At 40.1% G+C, this 24,327-nt stretch overlaps 1 protein-coding gene across 4 annotated transcripts in view; it reads left to right on the top strand.

The window, feature by feature from the left end:
* Positions 1 to 24,327, top strand: part of LOC136877431 (putative ATP-dependent RNA helicase TDRD12) — an 821,384-nt gene that overhangs the window by 261,031 nt on the left and 536,026 nt on the right. For all 4 annotated transcript variants that reach the window (XM_067151463.2, XM_067151464.2, XM_067151462.2 and 1 more), the window contains one exon: positions 10,698 to 10,878. In XM_067151463.2, the coding sequence (XP_067007564.2) occupies positions 10,698 to 10,878 (181 nt within the window). The remainder of the gene's footprint in view (positions 1 to 10,697; positions 10,879 to 24,327) is intronic.

Genomic DNA, 24,327 nt, shown 5'->3' with positions numbered 1-24,327 from the left:
CCGCCACAGGCCGTGCATTATGAACAGGTGCTCGATCGTGTTGAAAGATTCAATCGCCATCCCCGAAGTGCTCTTCAACAGTGGGAAGCAAGAAGGTGCTTAAAACATCAATGTAAGCCTGTGGTGTGATACTGTGACTTAAAACAAGGGGTGCAACCCCCCTCCATGAAAAGCACTACCACACCATAACACCACCGCCTCCGAATTTTACTGTTCCACACCCTGCCATCGGATCGCTACATTGTGTACCGTGATTTGTCACTCCACACAATGTTTTTCCACTATTCAATCGTCCATGCTCCTTACACCAAGCGAGGCATCGTTTGACATTGACCTGCGTGTGTGTTGCTTATGGGCAGCCGCTCGACCATGAAATCCAAGTTTACTCACCTCCCGTTGAACTATCATAGTACTTGGAGTGGATCCTGATGAAGTTTGGAATTCCTGTTGGATGGTCTGGATAGATGCCTGCCTATTACACTTTACGACCCTCTTCAACTGTCTGCGGTCTCTGTTAGTCAACAGACAAGGTTGGCCTGCACGCTTTCATGCTGTATGTGTCCCTTCTTGTTTCCACTTCACTATCACATGAGAAACAATGGACCTAGGGATGTTTAGGAGTGTGGAAATCTCGCATACAGACTTCTGACACAAGTGACACCCAATCACCTGACCACATTCGAAGTCCGTGAGTTCGACAGAGCGCCCCATTCTGCTCTCTCACGATGTCTAATGACTACTGAGGTCGCTGCTATGGAATACTTGGTAGTAGGTGGCAGCACAATGCACCTAAGATGAAAAACATATGTTTTTGGGGGTGTATGGATACTTTTTATCACATAGTGTATGTTGGAACATACACACGTACATCTCTAATCTCTGCCATGTTGGTCATTTTAGTTTTTCACCCTTTCTCCCCTCCTATGCCAAAGGGGGCTGAACTTGAACTTAAAAAAAAAAAATCATGAGTGTTACTATTCATCTCAGCGACCCTGGAAACTATGGATTCGACACTGTTTTCAATTCATTTTCAATCTCACCCCCACCTGTAAGGGTTCTAGGTGTATCAGCCCCACAGTGCTCATTTCTAGATAATAAGTCGTAAATGTACCAAGTTTGGTTGAAATTGTTCCAGTGGGCTAGGAGGAGATGTGTCATTTACTCCGTCCCCACACTCCCAGTTGCTCTTCTTTAGGAGTGGGTGATAACTCGTGTCATTCCACTGTTGATATTCAACATTTTTCACAGTTCCTTAAATATTTCTTCACATCTAATGCACAGCTACATTCTTCAAAGTTGACAGACCTTTCAAAGTTGGTCCTATGACATGAATGTAGATCTCGATCACAGCATGTTGGATTGCTATTTCCAAATAACTGGCACGGTCATGAATCTCGTAGCAAGAAAGGTGCTTTAGAAAACATGGCGGCCTGTTCCCATCCTTCTGTGTACAGCATTTCTTGTCGGACTATGATACAACGTAACTTGCTGTCGCCTAGCGACAATCTGTTCATCAAGTCGATCCAATTTTGGTGGGTCTTTGCAGTTAAATTAATTGCATAAAATTGTGCATCATAAAATAAATCTACCCATGATATTCAGTTCAAACCACTTTCTAAACTGTCTCAGAAGTAATAAGAACAAATGGTGAAATTTTCAGCAAAATTGGTCCAGTAATTTTAGAGTTCATGCAAGAGAAACACTCCCACATAGTTTTAGATATATGTATACACAACATTCAGTTTATTTATGTGAATATAAACAATATGCAGTACTCACAAATGCAATTTATGCCGTGCCTCACTGATTGCTGAAGAATTACAATACACTATGAGATTCATCCTCAAGTTGTCCATCACAAATGACCAACGATTATTGTGAAACACATAATGGGAAAATGAGTGCTCCTTGTCTGGCAAATTTTTAGCAGGGTATGTCGCTCACACACTCACATCAATATCCTCTTCTTAATGGCCATCGAACACATCTGAAATTTTGCACTTATTTTGAAACCCACTGTTGTTTTCGAACATACGTCTGAATTGATTTTGTAACATTTTGGCTGCAGATCCACTAAGACTTTTAGTTTTGTTTTGGCATCATGAACATGCTGCACTGTTTGTGGCAGAAGGACCCCTCCCTTTTCAAGTTTGTAAATTTTGCTGCTGAGGAACCGTAAGCAAGCAGATATATATATCTAGTAATTTTTTAATACTGTATCACTTAACATTTCCTGAAGGATTCCAATTGAAGTTACATCATCTTTGTCCAGTTCATGAAGTATTGAGGCAAAACCATGAACATTTTCTAAATAATACTGGACTGCAGCAAGCCACTGTGTTATTATTGGGGTGGGTGTCAAAGGTACGTTGGGATATTTAGTGTTGAATACATGAATTCTTCTAGGAGACTTTATTAACACTTTATTCCCCATTAGAAATCAATTTGTCCACATTAGGATATACTGCTCTTAATTTCTTCACATAGTCTGTGTAAACCATGTGGAATGCATATAACATGCATCGTGTTAGATCTGCTGCTGCCGCCTTCTTCATATATATTTAAAACACGTGCTTATGTCAGCCACAAAAATTTGGGTGAATAAACGTTACAGAATCAGCCTAACTGAAATGGTCGTCCGATCTTGTCAATGTAATAAACACTGGACAGAACAAGATCAAATCCCAGGTTTGGAAAGCCATTTAAAAACTAACAAGTAGTCTCTAATTGAGCCCCACATTCGGATAAGCCATTTTAAATGCCCCTTTTTTTTCCTGAATTAGCCCAGCCAGTGAGCGAGAGATCTCGAGGGGAAATGTTCGTTCACAGGCTGACCTTCTGTTAGAGGCATTTAAAAGGGATAGGATTGACAACCATACAAAAGAAAAAATTCAAACAAAATTTCTGACATTTATTCCATATTGCATAAATCACAAAATATTCTTACTGCTTTTCAAAATGAACATTTTCACGGTGTTGATTTCTTTTGATCTGACTGTACAATAAAACTGAATTCATTCTTCATCTGCGTAGGCCAAAGGTTATGCTCTGAAAAGATAACAAACCAAAAATTAGGCCTTCATTGTCTTTAAAATCGAAAATTAAATGAGGATGAACTTTTCCTTATTCAGACATTTACAACATAATTGGTATATAACCTTCTCCTACTTCCTCTGTTACAAAAATAAATTGGGGCCGATGTCCTTTGATATTAGGCCCCTTAAAACAACAAGCATCATCATCACAAAAATAAATTCAAAATTCCACTTAACCACGTGGTAAATAGCTTATTGACACCTCAATTACGAATCATTTACATTATTTCAAGATAGGTTATACTAACTTCTCCAATTAATGAGAGTATTTCTTACAGTCTTGTGTCCTAATTCAATTGCTCAATTTATTATCTTTAACACTAGGGTTATTAACTTGCAAATTCCATTGTCACATGATGTTAAGATCATTGTGGCCATTTGTTTCTAAACAGGTAGATAATGTTTAAGTCATTAATCCTGTAACATGACACACTAGTACATACAAAGGAATTATGCAATTTGGTGCTGTTGACAACAACATTCACTTTGCTATTTACATTTTGCAATCTGCAAGTTTCTTAGAACAGTACCACAATAATGTACATATGCAACAATTGGCTAGTTTCATACATTTGTATACTCAGTGGCATGTCTTATTATGTTCAATGTCCTGCTGTCTTTACATTTTGTGGTACTCTGTTGTAGTGTATTAAACTGTTAACATCACAATACCTATTGCTATTACTACCTTGTTTCATTTTTCAGAAGGCTAGATGCCAGTATATTAACAAAGCAAGTGCTAGAAAAATTACCTGGCTCCTAGGTCTGAGTGCTGTCTCCTAGAATTAAAAACCATTTGTCATGGCCTGGTATATTTCACCGGTACCCAAAATTTCTCAGTGGGTGGTGTATGAGGTGGGAAAGAACATGTAAGCATGGTAACAAATATTATACAAGGAACAACCCATACTTAACAAGACATCCTCATTTCACCTTTTGTGTCCATGCACATGTCTAGGAGTTTCATATCCTGTCAGCATATGGAAATAAATTCTACGAGAGTATGTACTATTTCACTTTACAATAACAGCTTTGTTCAAAATAACCAATTTAATAGCAAAAGAGATTCTATTTTGATAGTAAAGGAGCATCACAGGATATTATTAATGTCATTTACATGAGAAGAGTATTTGAGTTATTTATATGTCGGTAATACTTTCTTAACGAGAGGTTTCCTCTACATTCAAACGTTCGTACTTAACATTAATTTTTCTTCTATTGCTTATATGTATAATGCTGTCTTGATTTATATTTGAAATTATAATAACATTAATATCAAAGCAGAAATCATCTGGAGTGCCCCAGGGTTGTGTAGTATAACTTGCGCTTTGTAATAATTCACTTTACAAAGGTAAAATTAAGTGTATCCTCCTAATTCAATACATCATATAATTCCATCATTAGATGGAGTAATAAAATTCAAACATGTTTCGACTTTTTTGAGCCATATTCAGTGAAAACCTGGCGTCTGGGATTTGTCATGCCCTGAAATATACACTTATCAGCTGGTAGTGTATTGTGAAGGGAAAGTAATAATACAGCCTGAAGTACCTGTTGACAGAAGAGCCATATTAGGTTTTACAATTCTGGTCATCACATTTTGAACCACTCATACTTCAATACGTCCCTGTGCATCAACAATCACCCATTATCAATAGCCCTGTCCTTACATCACTTATTGTAATCAGCCCTGCAAGTATTTTTGTCCAGTGCACTGCCAAAGACAAATCTGACTAGAAATTTCTTTTCACTGATTATATCATCCTCTTTCTAAAAACAGATGTTTTTCTTTTGTGCCTGATGTTCGAAATTCTCCCTCTTACTAGAAAAGCTGTGTGTGACAAGTGTGCCATAAATTCCTGAACATGGTTTGGCAGTGAAGATTTGGGGCTGGCTACCACCAACCAGCCACTTTGAGCAAAAGGGAGAGGGGTTGCAAGATTACTTGCAGCTGGAAACTAGTTCAGATGTCTAGTGCTCATTCTAAGCGGTGACATAGAACTCAACCCCGGATCTCTGCAGTGCTCAATATGCAATAGGAATGGTTGAAAAACGTTTTGAGTGATACCTGTAACGCATCGAGTCGCAGGACGCGTGCTAAAATCAGTACCTCAGATTATTGGGGCATTAAGAAGGCACGCAGAAGTGGACATGTTGGCAATGTGCTATGGTGCCATTCACCAACTCATTTTACAATAATAACAGTGATATTTCTAGTGAGTCTGTACATGTGCTAATATCCTAAACTGTAACCTCTGTAAATAAACATTTATTTATCATTGTTCACATTCAACACCCGCAACATCAAGTGACCGGGCAGCAAACAAAACATTCATTGTACACTAACAGCCCTGGATCCAAGTGTAATTAGTTGCTGTGAATCGTGGCTCTGTGGGCTTCAAAATAAAAAAATGATCAACCTATTCAGTACACTTTTATTATTGATGTAATTATATGAATATCAGGACCTTGTGCTACTAGTTTCAACTTTAGTCAATCAATCAATCAATCAATGAATCAATTAATCAATCAATCAATCACTACTGATCCGCATTTAGGGCAGTCGCCCAGGTGGCAGATTCCCTATCTATTGCTTTCCGAGCCTTTTCTTAAATGATCGCAAAGAAATTGGAAGTTTATTGAACATCTCCCTTGGTAAGTTATTCCAATCCTTAACTCCCCTCGCATAAACGAATATTCTCCCCAATTTGTCCTCTTGAATTCCAACTTTACCTTCATATTGTGATTTTTCCTAGTTTTAAAGACACCACTCAAACTTATTCGTCTTCTGATGTCATTTTATGCCATCTCTCCACTGACAGCTCAGAACATAGCACTTAAGTCGAGCAGCTCATCTCCTTTCTCCCAAGTCTTCCCAGCCCAAACTTTGCAACATTTTTGTAACACTACTCTTTTGTCAGAAAACATCCAGAACATACCGAGCTGCTTTTCTTTGGATTTTTTCCAGTTCTTGAATTAAGTAATCCTGGTGAGGGTCCCATACACTGGAACCATACTCTAGTTGGGGTCCTACCAGAGACTTATATTCCCTCTACTTTACATCCTTAGTACAACCCCTAAATACCTTCATAACCATGTGCAGAGATCTGTACCCTTTATTTACAATCATATTTATGTGATTACTCCAATGGAGATCTTTCCTTATATTAACATGTAGTTACTTACAGTGATCCCCATAAGGAACTTTCACCCCATCAATGCAGTAATTAAAAATGAGAGGACTTTTCCTATTTGTGAAACTCACAACCTGACTTTTAACCCATTTATCATTATATCATTGCCTACTGTCCATCTCACAACATTATCAAAGTCATTTTGCAGTTGTTCACAGTCTTGTAACTCTATACAGAATAACATCATCTGCAAAAAGCCTTATCTCTGATTCCACTTCTTTACTAACATCATTGATATATATAAGAAAACATAAAGGTCCAATAATACTGCCTTGAGGAATTCCCCTCTTACTTATTATTACTGGGTCAGATAAAGCTTCACCTACTGAGTTCTGTTTTCTAGAAATAGAGCCACCCATTCAGTCACTCTTTTGTCTAGTCTAGTCAAGTTGCACTTATTTTTGCCAATAGTCTCCCATGATCTACCCTATCAAATGCCTTAGATAGGTCAATCGCGATACAGTCCATTTGACCACCTGAATTCAGAATATCTGCTGTATTTTTCTGGAATCCTAAATGTTGAGCTTCAGTGGAATAACCTTTCCTAAACCCGAACTGCCTTCCATCGAACCAGTTATTAATTTCGCTAACATGTCTAATATAATCAGAAAGATACTTTCCCAAACCTTCCAACAATACAGTAAGGTCATCTTCAGCCACCGGGCGAGTTGGCCGTGCGGTTAGGGGTGCGCAGTTGTGAGTTTGCATCCGGCAGGTAGTGGGTTTGAACCCCACTGTCGGCAGCTCTGAAAATGGTTTTCCGTGGTTTCCGATTTTCACACCAGACAAATGCTGGGGCTGTACCTTAATTAAGGCCATGGCCGCTTCCTTTGCACTCCTAGGCCTTTCCTGTCCCATTGTCGCCATAAGACCTAGGCGTAATGAAGCCCAGGCACAAGCACAAACATTCTGAGCACACTGTAATTACCTTTCCCTTTCTACTCCTAGGTTGTTGTAAACTATATCACAATAATAAAAATAGTAATGCAAGTGACTCAGCAATAATTTTTTTTAGTTAAAAGGGGAAAGTGAATTTAAATTTACTGAGACAATGTAGCATATGGATTGTGATGGGTACAAAAACTTTCTACATCAATTGAATTGCATTTGTGTCAGACATACATGTATCTTCACTAATGTAGCATCCACATACTGCATCCACCTAATATTGTCTGTTGAGAACCATCTTGTTATCCCACGATAAGAAGAGTAGAGATTCTTGCTTGGGATTATTGACGTACAGAACATATTTAAAACAGTCCTGGTATGTATTTGAACACTGGCCACATCCTGCTACTACCCATTGTATCATAGTGTGGGATAAATTAGATACAATTCCCATTCTTGTTTTGTAACTATAGATGAAACAACATCTGGTACATTTCGAATATCATACACTCTTCACTGTTGCCATTCTGAGGATATGAGGGTAATGTGTAATGACTAATAATAATTATGTTATTTGCTTTAGGTTCAACTAATTACTTTTGCGGTTTTGGGAGATGCTGAAGTGCCGAAATTTAGTCCTGCAGGAGTTCTTTTACATGCAAGTAAATCTACCAACACAAGGCTGACGTATTTGAGCACCTTTATATGCACCGCACTGAGCCAGGCTCAAACCTGCCAAGTTCGGGTCAGAAGGTTAGCGCCTCAACTGTCTGAGCCACTCTTCCTGGCTGTGTTATGACTTCCTGCAGCAGTAACTCGACAACTCTTCGCTATACCAAGCGAGTGGGTGCATAGTTTTGGGCAGGTAGCTGTCAGCTTGCATTCGGGAGATGGTCGCTTCAAATTCCACTTTCGGTACCCGTGAAGATGGTTTTCTGTAGTTTCCAGTTTTCATACCAGGCAAATGCTGGGGTGTACCGTAGTTAAGGTTACGGTTGCTTCCTACCCACTCCTAACCCTTTCCTATCCTATCATTGCAATAAGACCTGTGTGTGTCGTTGCGATGTAAAGCAAATTCTATAAATGAATTTAAAAAAAAAACACCTCTTCAATATTCTATTTCTTCATCTATAATACATGGAGTTGGATTCTGGATTCATATTTTAGTCAGATCTAGAAGATGATCTGATGGGCCTGATGCTGCCTTTCAGTTCACTATTTGGATTTCAAAAACTTATGCACAAGCACATTGGGCATTATTCAGCTTCAGCCTGGTCTTTTGTTGTGGTCATTCTGAATTTGGCAAGAACTTTGTTCCAGGTTTTAACTTACAGCAAGGAAAGCCTGGACCACTCTCTCTCTCTCTCTCTCTCTCTCTGTCTGTCCGTTGCAACTGTGGTGCTCGTGAAGAAACTATCAAGCACATTGTAACTGAGTATTGGTTGAGGATATATAAGGTAGGGGGGATGGATCTCCTTTTGTGAGCCTCATTATGTATGCTTTGCCAAGCAAAAAATAAAGGCTAGATCAATTTCTGAGTGGGTCAACATCAGAAATCATCCTTGATGAACTGTTTTACTAGGGGGGGAGTATTTTTGGAATAGTAGTGATCAGCATATTTATATTACATGTTCAAAATATGATTGCACTCGGTCATTCTAAGAACTACTGTTTGTTTACATCTGGTGCTCTGTCATCCATCTTTGTCACTACATACAGTAGTGTGTTAAATCCTTGACTACCGAGCTCGATAGCTGCAGTCGCTTAAGTGCGGCCAGTATCCAGTATTCGGGAGATAGTAGGTTTGAACCCCACTGTCGGCAGCCCTGAAGATGGTTTTCCTTGGTTTCCCATTTTCACACCAGGCAAATGCTGGGGCTGTACCTTAATTAAGGCCACGGCCGCTTCCTTCCCACTCCTAGACCTTTCCTCTCCCATCGTCGCCATAAGACCTATCTGTGTCGGTGCGACGTAAAACAAATCCACCAAATCCTCGACTGCTCACATAGTCCGTCAGTCCTTAGTGATACAGTGGTTTCTTTCACTCTAATGTCACTTAGCCCGTGAACGATCAAAACACATTCCATTTTGAATACATCCTACTACAGTATTTTTGCTTTTGTAGCACTTGTATATTCCTTAAAATTCATTTTGTCGTATCAGTAATGTGGGAATCCTGTGATGTGTCTACTCACTCAATTGACATGACCACTACTTGCCCCCCTGTCATCAACCAACTGTGATAAACGAACACTAGCACCACTTCGCCCAAGTTCAATTGTGTTTAGAATATGTAATACTATCTGAATTCATCTCCATAGAAGAATGCATTCCTACATTGCTGCCTTAATTGTCAAGAAATTATATCCATTTTGGGTGACATCCTCTAAATGGACAAACATTCAATGTCAGCAGCCGTTTCATCTGGCACATGATCAAAGACCGTATGCTGTAGTGAACATCAACATTGGGGGATCAGAAACTACAACAACAAGTAGTAGTAGCAGTGGTGGTAGTAGTAGTAGTCTAATTTGACTTCAGCACTTATAGTACCAAATTTGATTGTATATGTAGAAAGATTGTATATGTAGAAAAGTTGACTTAAGTGATTGAATCTTTAATGAGATGATTTTGAGACCAACATTGTAGGTTTAATTTTGACAAAGGGGAGTGGAGTTCTGAAGTTAGAAAAAGCCATAGCTCAACATATCAACCATGATAGTATTTATGGTCAGGGGAAAGAAATCAGGAAAGTCAACTTCCTTCAGAACTCGGAAATATACATTTTTAATTTTAATATTTCAAAACATTATTAGATAAACAAATAAAAAGTTACAATTCGTATGCTTTGAATAACTGAAAAAATAGATACAATTCCCATTCATGTCTTGTAACTATAGATGAAACAACATCTGGTACATTTCAAATATCATACACTCTTCACTGTTGCCATTCTGAGGATATGAGGGTAATGTGTAATGACTAATCATAATTATGTTATTTGTTTTACGTTGCACTAATTACTTTTGCAATTTTTGGAGATGCTGAAGTGCCCAGCAAGTCACTGCTAATTTGATTACAACAAAAAGTTGATTTACCTGAGTCCCCTCCCCGTGACCCTTCATACAAATACTTGTCCATATACTACGTATCCCTTTAGAAGTATTATATATCTAAGCTTCCTAATCTGTCTGCATCGTGTTCTTATTTCCTTTGTTAGCACTGAACATGCTATTGACTATGATGCTTTTACTTGGTGAGAAGTATTACTAATTTGAAGAACATTGAAATTGACATGTGAATGAACCAAGTATTGTAATTCTAAATTATGACTGTTGAATTGGATATCTGTCTTCTGTGAGAGATGTAACTCTTGACTGAAGATCTAAGATGTTTCCTTGTTTATTCTTCCTAGTTTCTGTAAATTTGAATTTTTACCTCTTCTCTGTGAAGAAAAATGTTACATTTGCTGATAATTCAATATCTATGTACAATTTATTTAAACATGTTATTTCCACAGTTGTGAACCAGAACCTGTTGCATTATCAGCATTTGAAGACATTGGTATTTATGAGAAACCTTCATGTTTGAGAGTTGCGGATCATCTCCGTATCAATCCAGTCTTGGTTCATGGTGAAGGAAAATGTGTGAAACCTATTGTTTCCATAGCTCAAGCCTGCTTTCCTGGAGAAATCCACAAGGTATAGTAAGAGGGTCTTTAATTTTCCAATTACAGTGCACTCATGATGATTTGTGGTAATGAATGCATGAACATCAGTGATTATAGAAAGTAGAGAATTTTCCACAATGTTGTACTTTTACTTAATGTGTAAGAAATGGTACTGTCATTCATAAAACATACATGATGTGCTATTTAATCATCTGGCTCCATGGCTGAATTTTTAGCATTCAAGCCTTCAGTTCAGAGGGTCCTGGGTTCAATTTTGGGTCAGGTTGAGAATTTTAATTGCAACTGATGAATTCTTTTGGCTCGGGGACTGGGTCTTTGTGTTCCAGCACTCTCTCTTCATATTCAGACAACACACTACCAACCACCACAGGAACATGCAATAGTGATTAGTGATTACATCCCTCCGTATGGGGTTAGTGCCAGGAAGGGCATCCAGCCATAAAACATGCCCAAATCCACATGTGCGACACAGTTTGCACCTGCGACCTCACAGGTGTGGGGAAAAGTGCTAAGAAGAAGAGGAAGATGTGCTATTCAATAAGCTGCAAACGTAATCAACTCCTTCCCTTCTAGGTTTTAATATACACACTCCAGTGGTGGAATAAAATGTTAAAATCATCAAAACATTATGATCTGACACTTTGGTTAGCTGGTTGAAGTTTCATTGGTGGAAAAAGTTTTCACCATCAGAATGGTACCAGCAGAAAGGAGAGGAAGAGGTGGTGGTGATAAATTCCTAAGCACTAGAATGTGTCAAAAGTCAGGGTTCCATTACAAATGTTACCTCTGCTACAGTGGTAACATAAAACAATGCACAAACACAATTAAAAGGGGAAGGTAAGATCAAACTACACAATATCAGAAATCACTACACACTCGGAAAAACAGTAGCTGGCATTACGCGGATCTCCCAACAATATCAGTATGTAAATATCAGTAGGGCCAACTAGTGGACAACAAACCGGGAAGATGAAAAAGGCTGGGAACCTACCAAACGCATGGACATGGCTTAGATTGCAGATTCTGAAATAAATCGCCATGATCCTTAGATTTGAAAAATATTATTTACAAAATAATTTTACAAATACATTCCAAATACAATACCAAGTTACGAGCTATAAGTTCAGTGATATACATAGCTTAGAGATTCTTTGATAATACTTTCGTAGCAGTGTAAATTCAAATTTCAAATCAACTATACATCTAGTTACCAATGCAGTTGTACAATGCAATTTACAGTGAAGTGAAACAGGTTCTCCAAAATCTAGCGTACCTCAAGTGATACAGAACTACCAGAGGCAATCCCCAAGGGAAATAATAATAAACTGCAATCTACATATATTTTAGTGAAACAAGAAATGGGAATGCCTCGGAAACGAACAGGTAAGCCCAGCTGAAAACTAAGGCGACATAAGTAACTAATTCGGCGAATCTAGGCGAGGTTAGGGCAGATTCCTGTATGAAAAGCCAATCGGAGCATTACAGAAATTTTAGCAGGAACGGAATTCAAGAGTGCTTACCCAAAGGAGTGCCATCCCGGAAACCGGGCGACGTCAACCGGATAGGCTGCTCACAGACAGACAGATAGACCAAGACCGACAGAATACCGAATTAATTCGAACACTGCCTCGCTCTCTATATATAGGAAATTCCGGCCTTGGAGTAGCCAATCAGCGTGCACGAGTTCCCTATCGCCACCTAGACTCACCAATCACAACCTTACTTTCGGTCGCGAACTTTGACTAACATTCTAGAATACGCCTGATCGCGAATGTTGTATTTCCAGAACAGTCAGAAATATTTTCTAGAATACATTACCCACAAAACAACACACCCTGTTCCATAATTCATGTAACTTTCTGGATCCTTCCAGGCAATATAAAACACAGTACAGATAGTAAAGATACCTCACTCTAACACACACGATTTCTTGAAGTAGACTTTCTGATAACAAACAACACAAATTTTCACATAATTTTCAAAAATAATATAGATCCACGTCTTCAATAAATATCACAAAATTCACATGGATAGTCGCATTGCACTTCAAAATGCCTTCTTTCACAGATGATTAGACAATTTGTACTCTGTCCACCAAATCATGTACACCATTCTTTCTGCCAAATGTTAGAAACTTCTCACTTGTTGCTAAACAGCGTCCAAAGCCTCCTATTAGGCGAGTCATGGACAGGAATTTTGCACTACTTTTCCACACCAGTCACAGCACAGCTAGGCCACAGGTTCTTGCTGACGATGCGGCTGCCGACACGGCCGTTTGCCGCCAGCCTCCATTCAGTGTCAGTCCAAACCCGACACTTAGATGAGATGCAGTTCAGTGGTCTCTTGCACCAAATAAGCAGGGGTGAGACACCGGCCAGGCAGACTGCCACCACTAGGACATACGTCACAAGATCGTGGTGCGACATGGTAGCGCCCAAGGCACAGAGTGTGCCTCCCAACTTGGCACTTCAGGTTGCTGCCCGAAGCTGGTCACTGCAGCCACGGTAACACAAACAAACCGCAGCAGACAGCGGAATACTTAAGGAAAGGGATATTAGGGCACTAGCCTCAGGGTAACCATTGCTATCTAGAATACATCTGACCGGATTATGGTGGGGGCGAAAGGAAACTATAGGAGTTTACCCTAAACCTGAAAGTGAGGGGAACAATTCCAAGGAGTGACCCTAAACTACAACCTACTTAACTTATAATACTAAGTCCTTTACACTAGAGGATACCTTAAGTATTCACCCTCACAATTACTTACAACTAACTTACCACCAAACTTATTATTATCTTATAATTAAAACCTTATGAATAACCTTACAATAAAATTATTTTATAACTAAATTCTTACAGATAACTTACAACTAAATCTACATGGTCACCAACGATGGTATTTACCCTTCCCTACCAGACTTAAGGTAGCTTGACCTGGGAGAGATGGACTCTGCTGATCCTTTTCCTTTCGGGATCGCTCACCAATAATGTCATCGGGTTGAGGAACTTCAAGATGGTGCAGGGACCTTGAAATCTGGGGGCCAACTTACTGATAACATGGTCCACAGCACTACTGACGGGATGTGTTCTAATAAACACCTGGTCACCCAGAGAGAGCTCGTGCGGCCTTCGCCCATGGTTGTAATTACGCTGGATCTTAGCGTAATAAACCTTCAAGTTCTTTCGTGCACGGTGCCAATTAGCTCGGATCTTTTCTGGGCTGGCATCGTCGGGCGTAAGATCATTAATTGACCATAGGTTAGATAGAGGAGAATTTGGAGTAAAAGCCAACATTAACGAAGCAGGGGTTTGCTTGTGGCTTTCATGGACAGCAGTGTTAAATGCAAATGACAACCAATTCAGTGAGGAATCCCACTTGGAGTGGTCTGAGGAGTGATAAGCGATGAGGGCAGATCGCAGGTTACGATTCACTCTCTCAGCATAATTTGGCTTCGGGTAACAAGGGGTAGTGGTTACATGCGCAATGGATAGATCAAAACAGAAATTCTGGAACTGGGCAGAAGTAAAGGCTCTTGCATTATCACTTACCATGAATTGACAGGGTCCTAACGAGGCGAATATCTGTTTCAAGCACGAGATGGTGGTGTTGGCGTTAGCCATCCGAGTGGGGGACAGCCACGTAAAATGCGAAAAGGCGTCAACACACACGAGTATGAAATGATGACCATTCCGAGATCTTGGGAAGGGCCCAATATAGTCTATGAACAGTCTTTCCATGGGGCGAGAAGCTTGCTGAGAAGACAAGAGACCTAGATGAGTATTCGGGGCAGGTTTACTGATGTTGCAAATCTTACAGGACTTGACAAGGGTACGGATCTTACTATCCATGGATTTCCAAATGGAGTGGTTACGGATTTTTTCTCTTGTTTTGAAAATGCTCAGATGACCGCCCACTGGGGATTCATGAAAGTATTTGAAGAGAGCCGGGACCAGGTTAGTTGGTACTACAATTTTGGGGTCTCTGCGACCACGAGCAGGACAACACTAGACACCATTCTTCAGAATATAGGGCTTAATATGCTCACCGGATTTAATCCTGTCGACAATGGCTTTTAACTCAGGATCGTCCTCTTGATGTTTGGCAATATCCTTGAAAAGGAAGGGAGAGTCAGTGAGAACTACATTGACAAAAGCTGATACTTGTTCGGGAGATGAGTCTACTGGCTCGGATTGAGGGTCAGAGCTGTCTGGATGGGACATCCTACTGAGGCCATCAGCCACAACGTTTTCCGTGCCACGAATGTGGCGGGCTTCAAATTGGAAGGCTGAGATGCGCACCGCCCAACGTGCTAGATGACCGGTCTTTCGCGGCTTGGCCAGTACCCAACTCAACGCCTGATTGTCAGTTTCCAGATCGAAAGGAAGGTGTTCCAGGTACATTCTGACACGTTCTAAGGAGAAGACAACAGCCAGGGCTACCAACTCATAAATGGAATAATTGCTCTCAGCAGAATTCAGGGCACGGGAAGCATAAGAAATAGGACGACGCCCTTCTTGAAATTCCTGTAGAAGAACTCCTGATATGCCTGAGGAAGAGGCGTCAGTCTGAAGGATGAAGCGTTTAGAAAAGTCTGGCATAGCCAGTACCGGAGCGTTACATAAGGCAGATTTCAAGTCCATGAAGGCTTCACGTTGGGCATAACCCCACACAAATTTGGCATCTTTTCTTCTCAAATCATTTAATGGAGCTGCACGTTCAGCTAAATTAGGAATGAATTTGCAAAAGAAATTCACCATGCCAATGAATCTGGCTACAGCCTTGATGTCCTTTGGAGGGGGGAAAATTCTGGATGGCGGCAGTACGAGACTGATCGATTGAGACACCCCTCCCCGACACGATATGTCCTAAGAAGGACATCTGGGGTTGTGCGAAGGAAACCTTGGATGCCTTGAGGGTTAGACCTGCTTTACGCAGTCTTTCAAGCACTTCGTTGAGATGGAGTAGGTGTTCCTCGAAGGTTTCGCTAAAAATTACCAGATCATCGAGGTGATTATAAGCGAACTTGAATTTAATGCCCGATAAGACATAATCTAGTAACCGTGTAAGGACGGCCTCTTCAGTTGTCAGACCAAAAGGAACGCGTTCGAATTCATATAGGTTCCATTCGGTTGCAAATGCAGTGAGATGCTCGGCAAGGGGTATCTGGTAATAAGCCTGATTTAAGTCGAAGGTGGTGAAAATTTTTGCATTAGCGAACCAAGAAAAACAAGAGTGCAAATCAGGAAGTGGGACAGATTGGAGGACTACCTTACGGTTCAACATCCGATAGTCAACTACAGGCCGATAACCACCCTTCGGTTTGGGAACCAGAAACATTGGAGAAGAATAGGCTGACTTGGAAGGCCGTATCACTCCATCACCAAGCATTTGATCAATGATAGCCTTCAGGGCTTTCATTTTGGGAGGCGACAACCGGTATGGAGGAGAGCGAACAGGTATGTTATCTGTAACCTCAGTTTTGTATTCTAATACATTGGTGACGCCTAACCTGTCGGTGAAGACATCAGGGAACTCATCGCAGAGTTTCCTAAGTTGATTGGCCTGTAAGTGATTAAAATCAAAAGCCTTGGGTTCATCAGAATCTTCAGGAACAGCATTAACATGGCAAGGCAGAATAGGGGAGCGATCACACAGCTCAAAGGTTCTTGCACAAAATTTAAAATGGAATCTATTGAACTGGAGGTCCAAAATCATGCCTGTTTTAGCAATAAAATTTGCACCCAATATGAATTGGCAGGATAAATCTTTTGCCACTAGTACTGGCATTTTCCAGGTGAAATCACGGACTCTAATCTTGACCTCTAGGGATCCTACAATATTCAATGAATTGGAATTAGCAGTATGGCAGGTTAAGGACACGGGTTGTAATGTAGGTAGCTTGCAAACAGTTTTCAAAGAATCATACCAGGTCTCACTCATCAAGGTGACACTACTCCCAGAGTCTAGCAACGCACAGACAGGTTCATTATTTACCTCTACGCATAAATATGGTAGTTTACAAGAAGGTATGGCAGAAATCCTACAAGATTGTAAGAAATGAAGACCAGAGTCAGACTGGGAGCAATCATTAGCCTCAGAATTAAGTAAATTAACCAAGGTACAGTCATGATCGACAAGACAAGAAGCCATGCTTTGGGATTTGTCATCGGAACCAGCGGTTAGTCATCTAGCACTACTATGGCCTGGGGGTCCAGAGCCAGAAGTGTTACGTGGGCACTGCCTAGAGAAATGCCTAGTTGATCCACAGTTACGGCAAGAAGTATTGGTGGAAGAGCCTCCACCCATCGCAGGTTTCGCATTGCCGAATGTCCCGGCCTTGGGACAATCCTGCTTGAGATGAGCTGTGGAGCCACAATTGAAACATGAACGGGGATTACCCGAGTTGGAAGCAGGTGACGGGGTGGTTTTAGAATCCTGAGGAGGGGGTATGGTTATAGGAGGTGGGGCTAATGCAAGTTGTAACTGGTCAGCATATCGAATGCCTTCAGCAGACACTGTAACAGCTTCTAACTGGGCGAACGTTGCTGGTCGGGGTGAAAGAGCCAGACATGATCTATAGTTTGGGGCGAGACCTTCAATTATGTTGGCAACCATCTGAGCCTCTGAATAGTGGAGCCGGAAAATCTTAGCTTGGAGCTTAATGTCTTGGACATATTCAGATAATGACTCGTTAAGATGATGTACTCTGAAATAGTGCTTCTGCACTAATGCCGACAAGGCACGAGCAGGAATGAAATATTCGAGTACGTGGGCATGAAATTGATCTACTGACCATCTTTCAGCAATGGCCCTGACAATGTGCTCAGAAAGAGCTCCAGAAACATGTGGGTATAGAATTTGAAATACGTTGTCATTACTGAGATTATACACTATTGCCTGATCCTTGAATTCACTTAGAAACCGAAGGAAGGAAATAACTTCATCAACGGAGTTAGCTGAAAATTTTAAGACTCCCTTAAACACAGTGGTCAGCGGGTGAGGCAGATTGGAGAAAATCTGGGGAAAAACCGGAGTAGGGGGTGCTTGTGAAGGCTTAGAATAGTCTAGAGGGCTTACTGAGGCATCGTACCTTCGATTTGGGTGCCCTTGTGAAAAGGACGGAGTACCAGTTATGTTAGGACTAACGTTAGCCTGCAACGTTACGGGCGCAGATAACCTCATTTGAGAAAGGTTCTCACTAAGCTGAGAGACCATGTGGGCATTAACCGGTTGTGTAGAGGTTATGCAACTTGATACCGGTGGCGCTAAGACAGGGGGGTGGTTTTGCACCATTGAATCAGAACCGGGTTGATTAGGAACAGAGGGCAAACACTGAGCTACAACAGAATTAGCAGGAACCACAGGAAAACTTGTAAGAGTACCAACATGCAAAAGAGATATATCATTAGAATGACTTACAGGTGTCCTAGTTCCAGACAATGAAGCAGAAGATCCTAGGGCATCGTTAGTCTCCTCAGACTCCTGAATAGGCCTAAAACCAGCACTAGGTGTCAGATCGCACACTTGAGCAGCAAGAGATGCCTCACCACAATTAATACTGTCACTCATTCCAGATGGGGTCGACACTTGAATTTGAGAAACGGTGTTATTTAACTTATTGCCTTCAAGCAAACCACTGATTCTGTTGAAAACTGTGGAAAACTGCTCTAGTAAGGCTTGACATTTCTGCCGCTCAACTTCCGGCAATTCGAGAGACAACAAATCCTTAATTCTGTCTAAATAATGTAATAACTGCCCCTTAACCCGGGCTAATTGGCCATGCGAGGGCTTAGAAGCACCAAATGACACAAGAATGGTGTTAAATTCAGGTAACTTATCTTTAATCACGGTCAAAGACTCACGCATCTCGTCTGTAGTTAAGTCAGGTATGTTTATAGGTAGGTTAAGCGACTTTTTCAACAGGTTAGTATCATCTCTGACATTGCCTGTTGAACTAATTTTGCGAATTTTTAACTCGTAAATCAGTTCTTCCTTTTTCAAATGGAAAGGATTAGGAACAGCACGAGCCATCCTGACAGGTAGAAACGAGATTTCAAACGGTATACGAACCACAACTCTTACGAGGTTTTAGGTTAGGTATGATCACGGTTCACTTTTCTTCCTCCGCAAACTAGCGCTTGCCTCTGCTACCAAATGTTACCTCTACTACAGTGGTAACATAAAACAAGGCACAAACACAGTTAAAAGGGGAAGGTAAGAGCAAACTACACAATATCAGAAATCACAAGTTTGACTAACATTCTAGAAAACGCCTGATCGCGAATGTTGTATTTCCAGAACAGTCAGAAATATTTTCTAGAATACATTACCCACAAAACAACACACCCTGTTCCATAATTCATGTAACTTTCTGGATCCTTCCAGGCAATATAAAACACTTTCCACTTGCACTACATAGTTCACTTGTGACAACAAACATTCATAATCACTAGCTCGCTTCCAAAAATCAGGGTTCAGTTCCAAACATCTCTGCAATGCTCATAAGGAGTGAGGCCAGATGATGCTGTTGATGGTCATTCTTCTGTTAGCAGGCCTCTTTCTGTTAGACAGGAGTAGGTTATGTGCCATAACTTTTCACAGTTATTTTGTGAATGAATTTAAGATCTACTCCATTGATGAAAGATGGAAGAGGAAGGTTTCCTCAGGTGATGGGTGGAAGAATGTTCTTATGGAGGTCAAAGGATATAAGGCTGCAATCTCAAAGGAGGAGGGGAGAATATTTCATAGACATGTTGTAAAAGAAGTTATGAATACTTCATTGAGCAATCAACACCCTTCAAAGCAGTGTTGCTATGGTCTGGTTATCTTACTTCAATGTAGCTGTAAATGAAGGCATGCAGTAAAGTCTGTGCAGATCCTTCACTTTCTTCTTTCCAGTCATTTAATTTACTGTCCCTGGCATTTCTTTTGTTCATGTTTCAGGCTTAGACAAATACGAACTCGACAGAAAGAAATGAATTTTCTTATTTGAAATTTGAAGATAATTTTTGTTAATTTTTTGAGAGTTGAATTCTGTTGTTATAATCTATAGGCCTAATAATGGGGAATGTTTAGCCTGTCAGTGCTTAGAATAATGTAACAAATTTGTTGTGTGCAAATGTGAAATATAAACAGAATACCGGTAATCGAAAGCGACTTTCAACCTGTTAGGTCGTGTTACGTACATTTAGTACATGTTGAAGAGATGTTAAGTACAGAACAAAAATGGCCAACCAGACACCAGTGGGATCCGAACCCACAACCTCCCGATTTTGCGTCAACGGGCAACTTAAACGCACTCTGCAGTGTAATGGTAGTAGTACCAGACCTGTAGCTTAGATCCTTTCCAACACAACAAAGATGGCCTAGGCCGCCTTAGCTCAATTGGTAGAGCAACCGACGCGAAATCGGGAGGTTGTGGGATCGGATCCCACTGGTGTCTGGTTGGCCATTTTTGTTCTGTACTTAACATCTCTTCAACACGTACTAAATGTACGTAACATGACCTAATAGGTTGAAAGTCGCTTTCGATTACAATGTGGTCATGAAAATTCAATATTCACAGAATACCGGTAGTTTGTCAGTAGCCAGAATAACAAATGAAGAATTTTACAGTGCCCTTTTAATTTATGATCAGCATTTTGTTATGATATATAGCTGCAAACATTTCAACAAATGACCAGCATTCATTACCACATTTTCTTGAAATACATAAGTGTATGAGAATGTTAAAGTATGAAGGCTTTCACGGCCGGTGTCAATATAATAAAATTCTTCCGGGCTGTTATGCCGTGGTCCACTCCTCTCGCTTCTCCCAGACGTTTCGACTACTGCTGCGGTAGCCATCTTCTGTGGCGTCGTGTAGATATGCTCTCCTGTATCCCGCTGGCGACTGGGCAGAGAGGAGTGGACCACGGCATAACAGCCCGGAAGAATTTTATTATATGTATGAGAATGGTTCAAGCTGAAAGAAAGCAGTCTTATTAGCTTTGAAATGTAATAAAAATATTAGTATAGCACAAATAACAATATTTGTTCTGGAGTATACCACGGCACCCGACTTATTGATAAACAGTTCTACTTTAATTTATTTCTTGAAGTACTTAATTTGAAAACATTTTGGGAGATAGTTGGAAACAATTTGAGTTCCTCTCACATATATTTTTGCACCTTGTACTACAACAGCTAAAAGGTGTGAGGACCCACCTTTCGGGGAAAAGTTTATAAAAGACACTATTTAGAACTTTTTCCTATTGTGAATGTTGTTGTTTTGACATTAATATTGTCTCCAAATTCAACAACAGAACAGAACTACATTTAACTTTCTAAGAAATTATACAGTTATATTAATAGCCATCAGGTTACTTTAAAAAAGAATCATGTTTTAGCCATAAATAAAAGGATATATTGGCTTCCTACATTTTGTACTCTGTTAAATATGATCATTAATTAGCAACTTGGTGGTATTTATTCCAGGGTTTTACATACTTCATCCTACTTTATTACCTTCGTTCACATCTGAGTAATATTTTTTGTAAAAATAAGCTGATATCCAATATTTTCAGTGTATCTCACCTAACCCTGTTCAGGTAAGGTTGATTCACACATCTTCGGGACTTGACAGCGCCATCCGTGATGTGACAGCATCTTCCAAAACAAAAACAAAAATCTTCGCCTTGTAAATGAAATAATGAATTCCAACACTTCCGACAATGGCATTTGGTGAGAAGTTCAGTGTTTTTCCGTGATCTGTGCTGGCAAAACGTATTCGTTCACCAACGACATATTCTTGTTTTCACAGACATGATTTCTCTCTTCCTGCCTTCCCTCTTCTCTCTTTTACTTCGATTGCTGTGGTTACCTGTGTGTGTTTACCAGAATTTGGGTAAAATTCTGTTCACTAACATGACAGCTGTTTCAGTATCCAAGATCATTCATGATTTAAATTTCATTTTTCTTTATTGTTTGAAATACATGTTTTCTTCAATTTTTCTTGTAAGTTTTATGTTTGCACGTTTTACTAAATATTGGACTTGTGTACAATCATGTTACATACATACATACATACATACATACATACATACATACATACATACATTACATACATTATCATTATAGATCGTTATGCCTTTCAGCGTTCAGTCTGCAAGCCTCTGAGAATTTAATAAACGTCGCCACAATCCTCAATTTGCAACTAGTGGTGCGGCCTCATTTAGGTCTTATCTTTAAATCGTTAGAAACCGAGTCTAACCATCATCGTCTTGGTCTACCTCTACTTCTCTTACCCTCCATAGCAGAGTCCATTATTCTCCTAAGTAACCTATCCTCCTCCATTTGCCTCACGTGACCCCACCACCGAAGCCGGTTTATGCGTACAGCATCATCCATCGAGTTCATGCCTAATTTAGCCTTTATCTCCTTATTCCGAGTACCCTCCTGCCATTGCTCCCACCTGTTTGTACCAGCAATCATTCTGGCTACTTTCATGTCTGTAACTTCTAACTTATGAATAAGATATCCTGAGTCCACCCAGCTTTCCCTCCCATAAAGCAAAGTTGGTCTGAAAACAGACCAATGTAAAGTTAGTTTCGTCTGGGAGCTCGCTTCCTTCTTACAGAATACTGTTCATCGCAACTGCGAGCTCACTGCATTAGCTTTACTACACCTTGATTCAATCTCACTTACTATATTACCATCCTGGGAGAACACACAACCTAAATACTTGAAATTATCGACCTGTTGTAGCTTTGTATCGCCAATCTGATATTCAGTTCTGTTGAATTTCTTACCTACTGACATCAATTTAGTCTTGGAGAGGCTAATTTTCATACCGTACTCATTGCACCTATTTTCAAGTTCCAAGATATTACACTGCAGGCTTTCGGCACAATCTGCCATTAAGACAAAGTCGTCAGCATAGGCCAGACTGCTTACTACATTTCCACCTAACTGAATCCCTCCCTGCCATTTTATACCTTTCAGCACATGATCCATGCAAACTACGAACAGCAAAGGTGAAAGATTACAGCCTTGTCTAACCCCTGTAAGTATCCTGAACCAAGAACACATTCTACCATCAATTCTCACTGAAGCCCAATTGTCAACATAAATGCCTTTGATTTATTTTAATAATCTACCTAAAATCCATAGTCCCCCAGTATGGTGAATGTCTGTTCCCTCGGTACCCTGCATGTAAGCTTTAGGAAGGCATTCTTTCTGTTTGCGAAATTAATAACTGGTTCGATAGAATGCAGTTTGGTTTTAGGAAAGGTTATTCCACTGAAGCTCAACTTGTAGGATTCCAGCAAGATATAGCAGATATCTTGGATTCAGGAGGTCAAATGGACTGTATCGCGATTGACCTGTGTAAAGCATTTGATAGGGTGGATCATGGGAGATTACTGGCAAAAATCAGTGCAATTGGACTAGACAAAAGAGTGACTGAATGGGTTGCTATATTTCTAGAAAACAGGTCTCCCACAGAATTAGAGTAAGCAAAGCTTTATCTGACCCTATAATAATTAGGAGGGGAATTCCTAAGGGCAGTATTATTGGACTTTTATGTTTTCTTATATATATAAGTGATATGATTAAAGAAGTAGAATCAGAGGTAAGGCTTTTAGCAGATGATGTTATTCTGTATAGAGTAATAAAGAAGTTACAAGATTGTGAGCAACTGCAATGTGACTTCGATAATGTTGTGAGATGGACAGCAGATAATGATATGTTGATAAACGGGGTTAAAAATCAGGTTGTGAGTTTCACAAATAGGAAAAGTCCTCTCTGTTTTAATTATTGCATTGATGGGGTGAAAGTTCCTTTTGGAGATTATTTTAACTATCTAGGTATTAATATAAGGAAAGATCTTCATTATGTAAATAAAGGGTACAGAACTCTGCACATGGTTATGAGGGTGTTTAGGGGTTGTAGTAAGGATGTAAAGGAGAGGGCATATAAGTATCTGGTAAGACCCCAACTAGAGTATGGTTCCAGTGTATGGGACCCTCACCAGGATTACCTGTTTCAGGAACTGGAAAAAATCCAAAGAAAAGCAGCTCGGTTTGTTCTGGGTGATTTCCGACAAAAGAGTAGCGTTACAAAAATGTTGCAAAGTTTGGGCTGGGAAGTTGTATGTTACGAGCTGTCAGCGGAGAGATGGCGTGGAATGACATTAGTATACGAATAAGTTTGAGTGGTGTCATTAAAAGTAGGAATGATCACAATATGAAGATAAAGTTGGAATTCAAGAGGACAAATTGGGGCAAATATTCATTTATATGAATGGGAGTTAGGGATTGGAATAACTTACCAAGGGATATGTTCAATAAATTTCCGATTTCATGAAATCATTTAAGAAAAGGCTAGGAAAACAACAGATAGGGAATCTGCCACCTGGGCGAGTGCCCTAAATGCAGATCAGTATTGATTGATTGATCATAATTTTCCCTTCCAGTCTTA

The sequence above is a fragment of the Anabrus simplex genome, chromosome 7 (assembly GCF_040414725.1).
Source record: "Anabrus simplex isolate iqAnaSimp1 chromosome 7, ASM4041472v1, whole genome shotgun sequence".
In the NCBI taxonomy this organism is placed as follows: Eukaryota; Metazoa; Arthropoda; class Insecta; order Orthoptera; family Tettigoniidae; genus Anabrus; species Anabrus simplex.
This window is presented reverse-complemented; position numbering and strand designations above follow the sequence as displayed.